The 18,017-nt window shown below is 39.1% G+C and overlaps 1 protein-coding gene and 1 long non-coding RNA gene across 7 annotated transcripts in view; both read right to left on the bottom strand.

Annotated features, from left to right (window-relative positions):
- Nucleotides 1-130: 130 nt before the first annotated feature.
- rasgrf2a (Ras protein-specific guanine nucleotide-releasing factor 2a) overlaps nt 131-18,017 on the bottom strand; it is a 41,901-nt gene continuing 24,014 nt past the window's right edge. For 2 of the 6 annotated variants that reach the window (XM_008423270.3, XM_008423269.3), the window contains exons 14-29: nt 15,916-16,164; nt 15,642-15,734; nt 14,656-15,164; nt 12,788-12,913; nt 11,938-12,027; nt 11,366-11,472; nt 5,761-5,873; nt 5,548-5,614; nt 5,434-5,463; nt 5,196-5,299; nt 4,118-4,202; nt 3,337-3,534; nt 3,160-3,239; nt 2,956-3,073; nt 2,120-2,188; nt 131-2,036 (exon numbers count right to left, since the gene is read on the bottom strand). In XM_008423270.3, coding sequence (XP_008421492.1) covers nt 1,941-2,036; nt 2,120-2,188; nt 2,956-3,073; nt 3,160-3,239; nt 3,337-3,534; nt 4,118-4,202; nt 5,196-5,299; nt 5,434-5,463; nt 5,548-5,614; nt 5,761-5,873; nt 11,366-11,472; nt 11,938-12,027; nt 12,788-12,913; nt 14,656-15,164; nt 15,642-15,734; nt 15,916-16,164 — 2,134 coding nt within the window. In that variant the 3' untranslated portion in view covers nt 131-1,940. The remainder of the gene's footprint in view (nt 2,037-2,119; nt 2,189-2,955; nt 3,074-3,159; nt 3,240-3,336; nt 3,535-4,117; nt 4,203-5,195; nt 5,300-5,433; nt 5,464-5,547; nt 5,615-5,760; nt 5,874-11,365; nt 11,473-11,937; nt 12,028-12,787; nt 12,914-14,655; nt 15,165-15,641; nt 15,735-15,915; nt 16,165-18,017) is intronic. The other 4 variants (XM_008423273.3, XM_008423272.3, XM_008423271.3 and 1 more) reach the window with 3 other exon arrangements.
- On the bottom strand, nt 7,014-7,621 carry LOC145553982 (uncharacterized). The gene is made up of 2 exons (XR_014090043.1): nt 7,450-7,621; nt 7,014-7,376 (listed from the first exon to the last, which is right to left on the bottom strand). It is a non-coding gene; the product is annotated as an uncharacterized LOC145553982 (long non-coding RNA).

Genomic DNA, 18,017 nt, shown 5'->3' on the forward strand with positions numbered 1-18,017 from the left:
TGCATGTTTTGCTTTTTTTAAAACTCAAAGGCCTAATTTTCATTTTTACAGACCGTGGCCGTCTTTAGGTTTTCACAGAAAATGAAGCTTTAATTTTTTTCTTCTTCTTCATCAATGATCTGCAACAACATTTGTTTCCCTGAAAGTTTTATTTCAAGCCTTTAGAGTGTAAATGTCTGTACAATACACAAATAATTAAAAAACAATACAAGTTGAATAAAAGTATGCAACAGTGAATGAAAACAAGCTGACTCTAATGCAAACAAGTTACAGAAGATTTCAGAAAGGAAAGAGGCAAAAATGAATCTAAAAAAACAAGTCAGCTGCATCTACAAAAATAAACTGATAGTAATATATGCTATAATTATACTACTAATAACGCTACAACCTTGCAACATTCTTCTTAAAATTAATAGTGCAAACATGTCACTACAGAGGTACTCTTACAAGTTAAAGGTTTTAAAGATATGATAACATTAACAGGAATTATTATTCACAGTGATGACATCAGATAAATATATTAACAGTGATGTTTTTCTTTAGGTGGTTTCAGGAGATGATTCTTAAAAAAATATTGATCAGAAAAAATGTGTATAAAATTCTTAGCAATTCTAAACTAAAAGGAGACGTTTGTTAAGTTGGAAAAAGAGCTGAATTTGCTAAAAGATGCTTCAAAAAAAGATGAACATGCAAAAAAACAAAAAAAAAAAAACAAAACAGAAGCTCATACCCATTCAGTTTGATCAGATAGAGTAAATTTACAAGATTAAAAATGAAATTACAGCTGATGTTTCATGTGACCATGAACTCAGAGATCACAAGGTTCTCTGTGTGACAAAATGTAATATTTAAAGTCCTAGACAGGATTCAGCTAATTCCAGCTCACATTATTATCAGGTTATCAAAACATTCGTTAAGGAAATTCATTATTTTTGGGTGAGACCATCAGAATGCTCTCCTAAAAATTTTCTAAGCTTTCCATCATGTTATGTTATTTAGTCATGAAAAACATACCTGGAATGTTGCCTTGATTCTCTCATGCATATTTGAGAAATCCTTTAATCTACATGGCACCCAGGCGTTGTGAAAAAAACGTCTGGGTGGACCAAGCCCTGCTTTTGAGGATGAAGCTCCTCCTCTGTGCTGCAGTTTTCAATCTTCTAAGTTTCCCCCTCACAGAGCAGCCTCTTCCTCTTCCCCCACTCAGTTCCTTCAGACTAGCCAGCAGCAATTAACAAACACCTGGTGGATCTGCTAATCAGCTGAGCTCATTGTAGGAGCTACTTCTCAGTCTAAAGTTGGTAAAAACATTGCTAGAGGGTTACTAGAGGAGCCAGGTCGTGATGACTTCCTGAAGGTGGAGTTTCAGAGAGAGCCGGAGTCTTTAAAGAGACAGAGACCCAGTTTCAAGCCTTTATATATCGAATTAAAATTTCTTTAAAGTCATATACAGCATTTTTACATGAACTGAAGGTAACATAGTTACTTGATGGTGCTATAAAATGATTTGTGGTTAAAAAATACATAATACTGCCCCTTTAATTTCCTGAATATTCAAATCACACAGAGAAACAATAATAAAATGTGATTCATTAATGCAAAAATGGTTGTTTGATATAATATGAAGAAATAGCTGAACTTTGTGTTAAAGACAACAAAGACGAATCACAGAGTGACAGCAGCAACATTCTGGTGCTGATGGTGTTTCTCCACTCATAAAGGTTTGAGAATATGGCAAGGAATTGTTTCTGCGATACAGTACAATAACTAGATAAATACCTCAGATCTCCATAAAACAAGGCACATTGTCTCCTGAGTTTCCCCTACTACACCTGCTGACCACCTGTGTGTGACATAAAAGCACCGGCTTTATTTAAAAGGTGGTGCTGTGAGCTGAGAGGTGTGAATCTGTGCAGTAGATGCAGGTTTCTGGTGTAAAATTAACCTGGAGGGACTCGAGGTTCGATCTTCAGTGAGAGCTCATACAGAGTATCTTCATCCATTACTACGGTCTTATCCAGCAGGAACTGAGTTACCTGGATACAAAGTAAAAACTGCTTGAGAAAAGAATTTTTTTTCTTTTTTTTTAATAAATAAATGCTTATTAAAAAAGGCAAACCTTGGATTGGTGCTCTATCCTGTAAGGAGCCTGCTGGAACTGACGAATTTCCCGGATGATATGAGAGATCTGTAGGAGCAGAGAGAGCAACAAAAAGAGAGCTTTTTAATACCAATAAATCTTGATTTATAAAAAGCCATGACACATTTTTCTAAAAAATGCACAGAAAATAAAATTTTCTTAAACAGAAATGTATTAGGTGTAAAAATAGATTCGCATTTATTAAAAAAGTTTTTCCATTCATCTTAATTTTGCAGTAACTAGAACCTCCAGAGCAAATCTTGTAGCCAAAAATAAGAAAACAATTGACTGGGCATGTCTTATGCAAAACCTTTTTTATGTTTCGTGTCCATAATCATTTACTGATCCATTTTGTTTTTTGTTTATTAGTGAACAAATAAAATTTAAAAAAGGCAAAAAAAGTTTGTTTTAAAAAAGTGTTACAATAACAATATAATGTTTTCGTTGCCCCTCGCCAAATCTAAGACATCATTTGTGTTGATTCGGCAATTTTCATTGTTCTACCATTTTCAGCCACCAGATGTCTCTATTGTCCTGCACACCTGCAGCAATTTCCGTGTAATGTAATCTTTGGACAGTGCCTCAGTTGTTAAATTCAGATCAGATTGCTGTGTTTTAAACTTTATGAAGCAAAAATATCCCAAAAAAACATTAATAGACATCCTACTTTTAATTTTAGAGAGTATAAACCTCTCTAAAATTATGGTAGTAATTTTTTTAATCTTCAGAAAATAAGCTGGCCCTGCATTCAATGTATTGACAATAAAAGCCAAACTCCAGAGTTGTGTTTTGGGCTGTAGGACAGAAAGTCTCACCATTCTCATCTTGGAGAAGTTAACCAGCCCGTCCTCAGTGAAGTTGGGCGTTCCCTCCTCGATGAAGGCCAGGTCAGTCAGGTACATGCCCAGGTACGGCACACACGGAGGGTTGCAGCTGCGCACAAGGAGGTAAAAATGATCTCATAGTGGTGTCAGCATCATGCTGTAGGGCAGAGTGCGACTGTGTGTGACTGTAGCTACTTTTTCAGCGTCTCTCTGAGATTTTTGAACCTCCCCTCTGATGATACGATCTTCTGAAGCCGGTCCATCAGCGCCTTTGTCTGAAAAATAAAACAAAAAACAAAAGATAAATCATAACGTTGGAGGTTTTCTGTGTGTGTAAGGTAGCGTTAGTACTGCGAGCTGATTCAGCTAAACCTGTTTGCAAACTTTAGCCCAGGTTTTCTTCAGCCTGTAGATGGCGCTGCGGTTGAGAGCAGAGGTGATCTCCAGCACGCCGTTGTAGTTGTTGAGGCAGCGACAGATGTCGGCCACGGCCAGCCACTTCTCTATGGAGCCAGCCCGAGAGCCCACGTCGCTGTGGGCCATGATCTGAGACGCCACCAGGTTGCTCATCTGAGGAGATTTCACAGGAATCACAAGACAGAACAATCTGATCCGCTAAAACTGTTATCCACTAACATTTTGATCCATTTTTACCATCATGTTGGTCTGATTCACAAAGCAAGAAGCAGTGATGATGTGCACTGATTGTATAATATAAATCCCTCCAGTGTTTGTTTAAAATGAATCAAAGCCACAGGTGTCAAACTCCAGGCCCGTGGCCCAAATTCTGAACGCTGCAGGTATTTCTTTGGTCCTCTAGAGTTTTGGAACTTTTCCATGTCATGGACACTTTTATTCACAATCCTATATATTACAATAAGAACTAAATCAAAAAATCGCGTGATAAATTAAAATAAGCTCAATAACCATTTGCATGATTTGTCCTTTTGTGTCTTTTCTCTTTCTACCAAAAAATGGATGACAAAAGTCTTCAAACAGAGCTTTTTTTGAAGGACAATTTTGTTTACAGAGACTTCATGATTCATTTTATTTATTATTTCTGGTGTTTTGTTTATTTGTTTTGGATATGTCTTCCAGTTCCAGTGTTAAATGTTCATTATAGTTTAAAGTTTGAAACGGTGCGTTTTCTTACATCATTAAAGTGCTGGCTGGTCTTCATGATGTATGGAGTCCTTTCAGTCTTGTCCACCTTCATCCAGCCCTGACCCAAAAACTCCCTGAGTGGACACACAAAGTGAGATGGTCAGTCAATCTGAAAGGTGATCTTTTAATGTTTTCACATGGTAGAAAGCTGTGTATAAATGTGACACTGAATGAAAGAGATCCAGGGTTTAATTTATTAACTTTTTTTTTTTTTTTTGCAGAACTGCTTCTCATTATAATCACAGCTGCACATCTTACATGATTTGTCTGTAGCTGCTTTGAACATCAACAGACTGAAATGTTTGTATATTTTTCTTTGAAAAGTAGCTTCAGCTTAGTCAGATTTTAAGGAGAACATCTCTGAATATTTTTTTGCTACAAAATATGTAAAGAAACAATTTTCCAAATGTTTCTCCTCACTTTGATTCACTATTCAATAATTGTTGCATTCGGTTAGCATTTAATGTTGCCTCGTATCTTCTGGATTTAGTTGGCCATGAGTTATGTGGTGGAAGATTTTTGACTTTATTAATTTGATGTTTATGTCATAATATTACGTCAACATATTTATGTTACGTGATGAAAAAATGTTCCACCACAATCCCATATTTCGATTATTATAAAAATATGTAATAATTCTATTTATCACACATCAAATTTTATTTCATCTCCACAGTTCCTTCAGTCTTTTCTTGACAGAAACTTCCCCACTTCACGCTTCCTAGCAATGACCAGGAGCCAATCACAAAGATGAGCCTGGCAAATAACATTTCAATAAATTATTTTAACTTATGCTTCATAATAACGATTAGAAAACAGATAAAACCTCAATAAAATGCATTGAAGTCTGTTTTAGTAATGTGACAAAATGTAAATAAAGGTGGTCTGCTGCTATTTTAAGGCAATCTACTTTTAGATTATCATTACTTACTGTTTTATATGAGTTATTTTACCCGTTGCAGCTGTTGTTATTTCTGTAATCCTTGGATAGAGTTGGACAGATTTTATCCAAACAAAAACCTCCTGGGGCCGATTGACGGTACAGTAGTGGTTAGCCGTGTACTCACTCATAGGGAATGCTCCTGAAAACGATGTGATCCAGCAGCGTGATCTGCTCCGCCATCTCCATGGCTGAAAGGGACTCAAAACACTCGACTTTAGGACTCTCCGCCTTGTTCACACACAGACACACATCGGCTTAATGTGTGGGAAGCGCAGCATAAAGATTGCTAACAACTTTAAATCTACAGGAAGGATCACTTCCTGGTGGACGTTTAACAGGGAATGAGAGAGAATTATCCTTACCACAATGAAATGCAGAAGAGGGCAGCTTTTCTGTTTTATTATAACAAGAGAAGTCATTTCAAACTTTTTTTGTTTCATTGAACGCATTCAGTGAAGTGTTTCACATGAACTCACACTGACCATCTGTAGGATGTCTTCTATCCTCAGCTGAGTGTCGTCTGGTTCGTCCTGAGAAATGGCACTGCAAAGCAAACCGCAGGGTCAATTTGAAGATACATCAAGGAAAATTCTAAATATCTAACATTTGACAGCAAAATAATTACAACAAATGTGAAAAAGAAACCTCTGACATTATGAAGAGGAGGTTTTCCAGTAAATAGTCTGCACCTTAAAATGTTGGTTGCTGCTTTTCTCTCTTGGGGCAGAAGATCTGGGTCTCGCAGCACCTCCTCCAGCAGACTGATCACTCCTGTCTTCAGCTCGCTGTTCAGGTCAAAGTCCTGACAGAGACACAGACACACGACATACTGCATCAGAAAGTTTCAGCTGAGAGGATGTGAAGCACACAGCAGAACAGCATCAGAGCAGTCGGTGACATAATGGCAGCCAGTGTAAAATCCATCAAGAAAGAAGGAACGTGGTAGAGAAACTAATGAAAAAGTAGGAAAAGAAATTCTGATATGTGCATTGCTACAGAAGCATTAATAACTCACACATACAAACCACTTATTGGAATTACACAGTTTTACTTTAATCTTATTGCAATGACCTGATATTAATGTTACTCAGACTCATGCTGTGTTACACAGACTCTCTCTGTTCTCATGAAGGTTGACTCTCTCCTAAATGGACTTTTAAAAAATAAGTTCTGATAACAATTTCACCATTTGGGATTGCTCAGGGATGGTGCATCAAACATTTAGTCAAGGACAGCAAGGATAAATTTAACTAGAAAAATAGCTGTTCCTAGCGAAACAGCCGTGAGAATGCATATTTGCAGAATGACTGCTGCAGAAATGCAAGAAAAATGGAGAAAAGCTTAAGAAGTAGAAGATATCAGAAGAAATAGAAAATAGTTGGATCAGTTGAACAGTGAACCAAATCAAAAAGGAAAAATTTAGCAGAAGCGGAAGTCAGTACAAAACGAGAAATAGTTGAAACCGTTGGAAGAGTGAAACATAGCAACATATGAAAAAGAATAAAATAGAAGTAGAAGACATAGAGAAGAGTAGACAAGCTAAAAGATAGTAAAATCAACAGAAATAAGGCATGCAGAAAAGCAGACTAGTTAAAAAATAATGAAGCTATGATAGATAGATAGATGTGTGTGCAATTAGTGATGTGCGTTTAGGTGCATAGCTGGTGAGGCTATGAACCTTTTGTGCTGTGCTGAAAGTTTCACACTTTCCACAAAGTGTGAAACAGTTAAAGTACAACTGAAAACCACGTCTGTCTCGTTCTCTGCATCAGCGCAGCTACTGTATGGCTAGCTCGCTGTTACCGTCTCTTACTCTGCAGTTGTGGAGTCACAATGAGCGCCCACAGCCATAAGGCACGAGAACTGCCTGCCTCACCTCGAATCTGTTCTCTGCGTTTCTGATCACTCCTCAGCACACGAATCACATTACACACACAGTTGGTGACAATAAAAACACAGTATATTAAATACATACAACAGGCATCCTGTTTGATAACAGGGAGCTAGCATGTTAGCGAGTTGCTAACATGTAAACAAATGGCAGTTCCGATTTGCGGCAGAGGTTGTGCCCATAAATTATACAAAGCTTCATTTACACCATATCAATGAACTCGAGCGAGGGAAAACTATGAACTGGAGGCTGGGCAGAAACGTCGGAGCTGCGGGGGCAGGAGCCAGAATGATGTCAGTCCGGGGAGCTGAGGGAGAGAGAGACCGACTCGATGGTGCTCGTCGGGGAAACCCAGATCCAGCTGACGGGCTTGGTTGGTCCTGGACTCGATCCGGCTCTCAGACTTGATGGAACCTGGGGTGAGGAGATGGAGGCGTTAGAACACGCAGGATTAACAATATAAGGCTTTCTTACTGATCTCTGTTACCGCGAAGGTCAACACTCTGGCGAGGAAGTGTTGTTAGGCGGCTCCTCTTAAGCTCCTGGTGATGATCGGATGACCTGCAGGTGCGTGGTGACACACCCGCGGGGTGGGGCGTCAGAAGGGAGCTGGGGAAACCCCCTCTGGTGGTAGCTGGCGGTGGCGCAGGGACGGAGGACAACACACTATCTATCTATCTATCTTTATCTATCTATCTATCTATCTATCTATCTATCTATCTATCTATCTATCTATCTATCTATCTATCTATCTATCTATCTATCTATCTATCTATCTATCTATCTCTATCTATCTATCTATCTATCTATCTATCTATCTATCTATCTATCTATCTATCTATCTATCTATCTATCTATCTATCTATCTATCTATCTATCTATCTATCTATCTATATTAGTGAAACTTAGCAAAGGTATACCAGAATTCAGCTAAAGAAGCAGAAGTTTGTGTGCAACATGATTTATTTGAAAAAGACAAAAAGTGAAACAGAACTTGAGAAAGAGCACAATTAGCACAAAAGTCAATTAGTGCAATCCCAGAAATAGTTGAAACAATTGAATAGTGAATATACTATATTAATATATTTAATAGTGAATTATACTGTATAAATTATATAAATTATATAATATATAAATTATAGCAGAATTCAGCAGAAGCAGGAGTTTGTGTGCAACCTGAATTATTTGAAAAAGTCAAAAAGTGAAACAGAGTTTAAGAAAGAGCATAATTGAAACAACAGGAAATTAGTGCAATCCCAGAAATAGTTGAAACAATTGAATAGTGAAACAGTAATAAGTATAAAAAATTAGTGGAAACAGTAAACCAGAAATATTTGAAGAAGTAAAAAAGAGCAAAAGCAAAAAGGGTCAGAAGAAGTAGAAATGTTTGATATATGAATTTATAAAATTGATTAAAGATTGTAGAAGATCTTAAAAGATAGTAAAACCAGAAGGCAAACAGAAAAGTAGACAAGCAGAATGCATAGAAACAGATAAAAACAGAGCACAAGAAAAAATACATTGAAAGAATAGGAGAAAGTGTGACAAGGTTGTACTCCAGAGGAGTTTAACAGAAAACAGTAAATCCTGTTGAAATGATGGTAATAATTCCATAAAGTAGACACTAGTGGCTATATTTTAATGCATAAAATATTTCTCTACAGTGAAATATGTATGAACAGCATAATTTTGTTTGTCAAAGAGCAGAAAAAGTTCAAAAACGGCAGTTACTAGAGCAGGAGTGTCAAACTCCAGTCCTCGAGGACTTTTAGAAGTGCCTCTGCTGCACCACACCTGAATACAATAATTAGGTCATTAGCAAGAGTGTTTGCCCAATTCCACCATTCATTTCTATGGGGAAAATATTTGCACAAAAGTGCAATTATTTCAAAAAGTGCAATAGTGAAGTTTACCAAAAGTCATAGCACCATTCTCCTGAAGGAGCTGAACGTTTTGATATATAAATTAGTACAATTAGTGAAACGTAGTGAGAGTAGTTAAGCGACAAAAAACGTACGGAAGACAGAATAATAATAAAGATAAAGAAAAACAGAAACACTATAAGTGAGAATGCATGGAATGCATTCTCACTGACTAGATCATGGACAAACTTCCAGAAAACTGCAAAACAGCTGAAACACTGAGTTCCTTTAAAAGCCACCTGTTTAGAGATGCTTTTGAATCATCATAAATGGAGAATTGAATAAAATATTTGATGAGTATCGATGACTTTAACAATCAAAATGACATTACATTTTAGAAAATGTAATGTTTGTTATTGTTTTTCCACAGCTGTTGTGTTTATGATTTTTTTTTTTTTAGGTTTTCACAATGTAAAGCACTTTGAACGGCATTGTTGCTGAAGTGCGCTACATGATTGATTGATATCATGGCAATCGTTGCTTTGTCCTGACTCAGTTGCACACCGAGAGTCTTACATCTTTCATCTCACTTACATCCTCAGTACTCAAAATGGTGGACATCAAAAGTGACACATCATAAATGTAACAAGACTTGATGTTAGTACAACTTTGTTAGTTGCAATTAACCAATTTGGACACCTCAACACTAGAAGAGCTTCACATTTAACTCATCAATATAGTGTTAGAAACCAAACCAAATTCATATATTTTTCCATTCACTTTAATAATTTGACTGTGGAAGGTCAAAAATACCTCGCCCTCCTAAATCAAGAGCTGTTTTTCTCAGCCGACCCAAACAAGTTTACTTTTCCAGGCAACATCCAGCTACAAAAATAACCCCTTATATAATCTTAGACAAAAATGATAGTTCTCTGAAGCTCCCTGGGGATGAGGCTGACCTTTCTGCGTGCATCCATGGTGGGAAGGGCACGCAGTGCAAAGAGCACCTCTGTCACGGAGAGCAACGACGGAAGAAGAGACGCAGCGAGAGCGAAAGCAACCAGCAGCTTTTTTAGACGTGTTCCTCAAAGGGGGGCTGTCTCTTTCAGCTGTATGTGAAAAGCACTGAGGGACGTGAGGCATAATTGCAGCCATGGTAACCTACCATTGTTTTGCCACATTGGCAAACAAGGTAGAATTAAGATGTTTGCAGTTTAATTCAGTCCATTTTGCCTTTTATATCTTTCCACAACATAATTTGCTGTTTGAAAATGTGAATGAGATGGAAGTCCAAAGTTAATAGCATTTTATTATGGATGTGCCAGCTCTCCTTTAGCCGCTAGCCGAGTAGCTAACCGCCTTTTCCCCACAAGCACGGCAAATACTCCCCTTTACCCATTCTCTGTTTTTTTCACTGAGGACACACCACAGCTTTCCTTGTTCTGTGGAAACCTTAACAAGACAAAAGTAAGAGGTTGTGTCTGGCAGCTTAGGTAAAACAATTTCAATATTGTTTGATTATCTGTTTCACTGTGCTAATCCTTCAAACTGCCTCGGCACAACCAGGCTGGTTGGCCTGTGGCATGAACAGTGTTTTATAAGGTTATAAAGAGTCATTTTAATCACGCGTGATTTTACTGTGTTTTACTGGAATTTTCCTTTCCTCTCTTTTCATCAAGCTGCACAGAATTATTCTTAAAAATATGCTAAATATTTATTTTCTCAAAAGCTAAATGCTAGTTAAGCTAAATGTAGCCATTATTGATTCACCTCTTTGTAAGCTAGTTTACAAAATCCCTTCTTCTCATAATTTTAATGTTGTTATTTATGGTGCTTAAGTTAAATAGATTGACTGAAACAGCAAAACACCAGATTCTGTTGGTCTGTAAAAGTCACCATCTTGGGAGGGTAAACACACTCTAAAGCCACCTTCTTGCTATCCCAAAATACTAACTAAGATCCATCATTGTGATAGCTGATAAATAGATTAAGAATCAATTGTCCAAAGGTTATTATTTATGGAAGCATCATTTTATCAAAAATAATATTTATCTTCACTTCTGCCCTGTGCTGTGAACTTGTTGTTCTCAAGTTGGTCTTAAGCTAATCTCAAGACTAACAGGACCAAATTAGAGCTTATTTGGTGTCCTCTCCAAAACTAACCTTGGTGTTCAAGCACAGCCTACATATTCATACAGAGTACAATATTACTACAGCATTCTTTGAGTTATTTCATGTTTTATTACATATTTTGGTGTTACAATAATACAGTTCAAACTAATCTGAATGAGTCGAAAACTACATTAACCAGTGTTTGGGCAGTTTAGTTTCATCCAAATAGGATGAAACTAAAATCATCCTAGTCTTCTAGTGCTAACTCAAACAAATGCAGGTTTGACTAACTCTGATACAAGGAAAATCCCCCAAAAACAAACCAGAGGTTATCTTGTTAAGTATGTTTTTGCTAGGATACATACATTACTAAAGTCTGACTGATTGAAACAAACTGTGGATATGGAAAGTGTTTCCTCTTTGACTCACCTGGGAGTGTTTAGAGACCCAGTGCCGCAGCACATTGAGGACTCTGTTGGTAGCAGCTCTGCGGATGATGAATTCCTTATCACATGTTTTCTCAGAGTTACTAAAACCTAGAAAAGCAACAAAAAATAAAAAAATAAAAATTCAGATTTGGTTAGCAAACACCTTCTTTGTGAACATTGTTCTTTGGTTCTGTGAAAATGATTTCAATCCAGACACACATATTGAAGAAAACTCTAAAAACATATCACTACATTTGTCTAAATGTGAGATTTTTAAAGTAATTACTATAATAAAGGAAGTAAATTATGTTCTGTTCGTATTTCTTTTTTCATTGCAGCTTGCTTCAGGCTTCAAAGCCATCGATTTTAAAAACAAATGTGCTTTTAAAACAATAAAGGCTTATTAGCTCATTAGAAATCTCCTACACAGGCGGCCACTTCCTTCCTGTTATCTTTAAATTACGCTCTGTTGTCCTTTTAGCTGCTCCCCGACACATAATCCAATGAACACCACAAGCGGAGCTCCCTCCCTCTGCTACATCCGCTGTGACCTTCAGGACTGGACGTGCTCACCCTGCGAGCTGCTGTGCCCTGCGGCCGCCGTGGCGATGGCGAACGCCGACGCTGGTGACATGGTGCAGCGAGAGCTCTCCCCGGCTGTTACTACAAGCAACCAGAAACAGTAAAACCTTAATGTTAAATCTGCTCCAGCGGCTCTTAAAAGTGCAGAAACCACTGTTCAGAAGGACAACAGATCTCATTGTATTAAGCGGTACAAATCTCAATCAACATTATATGTTGTTCCAAACTGCAATAGAAACACTTTTCTTCCACCGCACTAATCATGAGATCAACAGGCAGATGTTACTACTGGTGGAAATGACAAAGAACATGACAGGAAGTGGTTGGGGGATGATGGCAAGACATGTCTTTAATTGATTTATTGTGTGAACAAACGTATTCACATGTGATTTTAGTTTTGTTTCCTATTAAATGGAAACACCACAATTGCAAAATTGTGCTTTTTCGACGTTAGTGGATTATCAATAAAGTTTCATTACACATTTGTAATGAAATCGTAGCTATAGAATCAGAGCAAATGCAAAAATAAAAAAAGAAGCTTTTGCAAAGTAGAGAAGGCAAAAATTATCATCTCCTTTTATGATACTGTTAGCATCCAGCTAAACAAGATAGATAGACATAAAATGGTTCTTAGGCAAATTCTAAACAATAAGTTTTTGTGTCCGTTTTGCAAATTTTGTTGTTTTTCACTTTACTTGTGCAGAATAAATGTGACGTGAAAATGGTTTTACAGTTCTTTATCACATCTAGATCTTTGTTAACAGCTGTAAATGTAATACGGCAGTGCAGTGCAGTGCAGTGCAGTGCAGTGCAGTGCGGTGCACTCATGTAGTTTTATTACCTCCAGACTGTCTGTAGCGGAGGTGTCTGGGTGTGGATGGGGAGCGGCAGGGGGACAGGTCCCCCGGCTCGGTGCTGGATGGTGACTCAGGAATGAACTTGTCCAGGGATACTGACTCCAGAACAGCTGTGGGGGAGAAAAGGTCAAACATCCAGTATGAGTCCAGGTGATTTCCATGTTATATATATAGTATCTATATATGAGTTTACAAGGATGATTATTTAACATGATCTAAAAATGTTTTTGTGAACTCTCAGGTAATAAGTTGCTATTTGAGATGTCAGCCATTACCGTATTTTCCGCACTATAAGGCGCACCGGACTATAAGCCGCACCTTCAATGAATGGCCTATTTTAAAACTTTTTTCATATATAAGGCGCACCGCATTATAAGGTGCATAGAATAGACGCTATGGTTGCCACCCATCTTGTATTGAACATATATGGCACAAGGGTCCCCGAGTACTTTATATAGTAGTCTGCCCCAGTCATTGTTTCACTCACGGTTTTGGTGTTGCAAAATTGTGCCCAACTGCTTTATGGGTAACACAGACCAACCGACGCGCTGCTGCTGCCGCTGCAGTCTCTGTCTCTCTTCCCCTGATCCCCCAGCTTTAAATGTATAGGGGCTGGTCCCTTGGTAAACCTAGTCGAAGCACCCCGGATGAATATCTAAAGCCACTTTGTTGACATAAAGAATGACTCCGGTCGGTGAGGAGAAGCTTCCGCGACTGGGCCGGGGCGTGGCCGGACGATGGTGACCCATCTCCGATCACGCACAGCATGTTGGTGGAGAACGTGGTGCTAAATGACCTGCAGACGACCTGATTTTAGACGGTCGGTATTCATGTCTATGGATAGGTGGGTCAAACTTTATTAACAAACCAGCGTTCTGACAACTATCCCAGCATGCACCGCGCGCTTCTTCTTCTACGGGGAAAATGAAGTCGCCAGCTGCTTACCGTAGTTGCTAGACCTGTTGTGGCTCAATATTGGTCCATATATAAGACCGGATTATAAGATGCACTGTCGGCTTTTGAGGAAATTGAAGGTTTTTAAGTCTGCCTTATAGTGCGGAAAATACGGTACATGTCATCGTTCTCTCCTCTTTCTCTAACAGGTTCCTGTCTTTTCATGTTTTCTCTCTCCTCTCTTTTTTTGGTCTGGTTCTCTGCTCCTGTTTTTCAAGTGATCATCCTTCGGACTGCAGACATGTTCATCTACAGGCCCGATTATTCCTCTGAAAGAGAAATACTGACCCATTTATGTCTTTGCTAGAACACAATAAAAGACAAGTCAACGTCTGGACTAATTAGCTGCAAATGAATTATGAACATCCTTCACATTGTTTATGTCAAGAATCCAGAGGGAGGAAAGAAACATGGAAGCAAAGGAGGAAATGAGGAAAAAGAGAACAAAACAAAAAAATGGAAGATAGGAACCAGGAGAATCAAATGAGCAAAAAAGGACAAATGGACACAAAAGAAATCAATCAATTGAAGGATTGAATGAAAGGAGTGAAAAAGAATCTGATGACGGGAAATATTGGAAAACAGAGGGATGGATGGAGGGTTTGATGGACATAAATATTAAACCATGAGATACGAAATGAAGGAGAAAACTCTCAACTTCTAGAAGACCAGAAGTCTGGACATAAAAAACTTTTCCCTTCTTTTATTTTCTATTTCTCACACTTTTCTCCACAGGCCTGGTAAAAACTTAGATTATATTCCAGGCTGTTTATAGGAACACAGTCTGCCAGCAGCTTAAAGCAGCATCTATAGCAGCAGTCACAAATATTCGACGCATGTAAAGCCGTCGTGTGGAAGAGCCGAGGAGTGTGAGCGCTAACTGGTAGTGTCTCCCTACCTCTGCGGATGCTGCGCCTCAGCTTCCCACAGAAGGCGTCGATGCGTGGCAGCTCTCCACTGACGTCGTCCCCCGCGGCCGGACTCAGCTCTGGGGAGCTGGGGCCCCGGCTGAGGTCCAGCGGGGCCCTGGTGGAGGCGGGAGGCGGCGAAGACACCCCGGAGGCCTGCGGGAGACTGGGGGAACGCGTGGCGGTGGGCGGGGGTGACGAGAAGCCGAACGGCAGCCGGTTGGAGCCGGGTGGAGGAGAGGAGATGGAGGGGCTGTGGCTAGAGGTGGGGGAGTTGGCCGCGGACAGCGGCGGGGTGGTGGACAGGTCCAACGCCCCGACCTTCACGCCCACCGGCGAGCTCAGGGACAGCTTGCGGCAGTGCACTGGGGAGGAGGTGCGGGACGGGATGGAGATGGGAGGCGGGGAGGAGAACTTGCGGCAGAGTCTGGGGGATTTGTTGTTCAGCGGGTCGGATCCCCAGGAGCCCTGGTTGGTGGCGAAGAAAAGCTCCAGAGACCTGAAAGAAACCAGAGCGGTCAGTCCACAGCTCTGACCAGGAGAACCACGAATCATGGCAACACTTCATCTGAAAGAGTGTGCTTTAGACTGACATGATGACTCTGTCATAAACATGACACAACATGAGCGGTACTGAACATGAAGGTGTTGCATAGATGTTTAACACTGTAGTCATGAAATGGCATTCAGTAAATAATGACACTTTTAATGCAAATCTGCTATAAAAGTATCAACTTAGCATGAAATGTGTCATTATTCACCAAATGATGCAAAGTTGACACTTTTAGTTCAAAGTGGCGTTAAAAGCATTAACTTTGTATTTAAAGCGTCATTATTTACCATAATGACAACATTCATAAATACTGATGAACACTCCTTCATGTTTATGACAGCGTCGTCATGTCAGTTTTATGCACACCCCTTCAGATAAAGTGTTACCCAAATCACTCCCCCAAAGCCTACTGATGGTATTTACTTGGACTGGTCCAAAGCCAGCTGTGTGATCTTGAGACTGTAGTCGGGACAGAGAGACATGATGGACAGACGGTCGTATGAGTGCTGCTCGATCCTGAGGCGGGGCAGCAGTGTGAGGAAGATGACGGAGGGGGAAGTGAAGAAGAAAAGATGGAGTGAATGACAGGATGAAGTGTTAGGCGTGAGGAGGACAGAGACACAGTGAGGATGGATGAACAGGATGGAGTCTGGGGTCAGTGGGAGGAGCATCCTCAGTGTTTTAGAGTCCTGAATACCTCACAGGAATGGAGGTGAAGGGTTTCTTATAGATGTCGGCCAGTTTGTCGATGACCACGGTGGCCGTGGTGAAGATCCGGTACGTGTGGAGGAAGGTGTTGAGAAAATCGATGGAGAGGAAGCGCAGGTCAGTGAGGCGTTCCAGCAGCCGCTCCACACTGGCGTATCTGATCTGAGGGACTTTGCAGGAGTTGAGTGTCTTGCTGAAGCAAATGTCGACGTCGTCTTTATGCAGCCTGGCGTCGGACCTTGGAGGAAAAACAACAAATTTGACTTAAATCCTTGTGTCTTTTATAGAGGACAAAACTAGGACAGATTATTTCTTATTATCCAGTTTGGACAATTCATCTGTTTTATTATCAGGCACTGATTTAGAATAAACAGCTCAGAAATCATAAATTTGTCTTAAAGAGAGAAAGACATTTTTACTCATAAAACATCTGAAAACCATGTATTATTTTACTTTAACTTCATGAATATTCAGCACTTTGTTTTGGTGTATCAAATAATTCAAAATGACAAAATGTGAAAAAGTTGAAGGAATATGTAAAAGTGGTCATTTATCATATGGTTTATCATTTATCATGATAAATTTTTATCATAACTCTTATCATGATCAGTGGTGGGAAGTAAGTACTTAAGTACAATTTTCGTGTATCTGTACTTTACTTAAGTAGATTTAATAATGGATACTTTCTACTTTTACTCCACTACATTTTACAGTAAGTATCTGTACTTTTTACTTCACTACATTTCTACAAAAGTGTCGCGTTACTCGTTACATCCAAGTCGCATTGAGATTTTTGTCCGTTAAAATGTGAAGTTCAGGCACTTAAGGTGGCGCCGTAAAATCCAAGCAATAACGTGACTTAGTGTCTGTTGTCACCCATCGTCTCCACCTTTAATCGCATGCGGAGCTCCAGACATGCGCAGTAGTTTCCTCTGAGCGGGAGGAGATGTCTGTCTAATCGTCAGTATTATAATAGCGCTGCATAAATCATAAATATGGCGTCATGTAAAATCAGCAGCGCTTCGCTTTCACAGACGGTGGGACTTCGTCCAACTTTTAGCGTCACTTGGAAGGAAAGCTTAAAGAAAGGTAAGTTATGTGGACGTGATGCTAGCAAAGCTAGCTGTACAGAGACACATGTTGCATTTGCCATGAAAAAAAGTTGTCACTCATGCGCTGAATTGTGTGGAGGTGTTGACTGAGGTGTCGCAAATATGGGACAACGCTGGTACCAAAGTGCAATATAGCGATATGACATTCAGGAACGATCCGATTCTTCTGGATGGATCTTTACTGATTAAATTTATTTCCGCTCTAAGTATTTAATATCTAGGTGTTTTATAGGAATGTGGATTTTTCAGATCAATTTGAGAAACAATTTTGATAGGTAAAACTTATTTTTTGTGTGTCACGTAGTGCGGGGTGCTGGTCTTGAGTTGGTCTTGGGTAGGTGGTCTTGACTACAACTCTGCTGGCTCCTCGGTTGCCTGTCCTCCCCCACCCACCTTCTTTCCATCCCCTATTTGTTGGATTTCTTTAAAAATAAATGCCACTAGTGGCAAAAAATAAGTGAAGTTCATGCTATGTTAGGACAGGAGACAAGATGTTTCCATCCCTGAAATTATGATGCATAGAATCACATATCTAAGTCTAAACTATGTTACAGAGTAAACACAAAATGCTTTATCTGTGGTATTGTTCATTAAAATGGCACATTTCTAGTGTAATAAAATTAAATAGATCGGTTCACTTAATGATATTGTATTAGGGATTAGGTAATGCATTCAGCAAGTACTTTTACTTTTAATACTTAAGTGTTTTTAAAAGCCAGTACTTTTTTACTTTTACTTAAGTACAAATGTTAATGTGATAGTTTTACTTTTACTTGAGTACATTTTTGTCTGTGTATTTGTACTTTTACTTAAGTAAATTTTTTGAGTACTTTCTCCACCACTGATCATGATATGAATTTTGATTTATTATTTGATACATTCCAATTCATAATGTTAAAGAAAACTGTCTGTATTGTTAATTTTCTTCAATATTTGTTCAACAAGAATATTAATAAGTATAAATACATTTGAAAATATG

Source organism: Poecilia reticulata, chromosome 12 (genome assembly GCF_904066995.2).
Source record: "Poecilia reticulata chromosome 12, P_reticulata-male-v2, whole genome shotgun sequence".
Taxonomy (NCBI): Eukaryota; Metazoa; Chordata; class Actinopteri; order Cyprinodontiformes; family Poeciliidae; genus Poecilia; species Poecilia reticulata.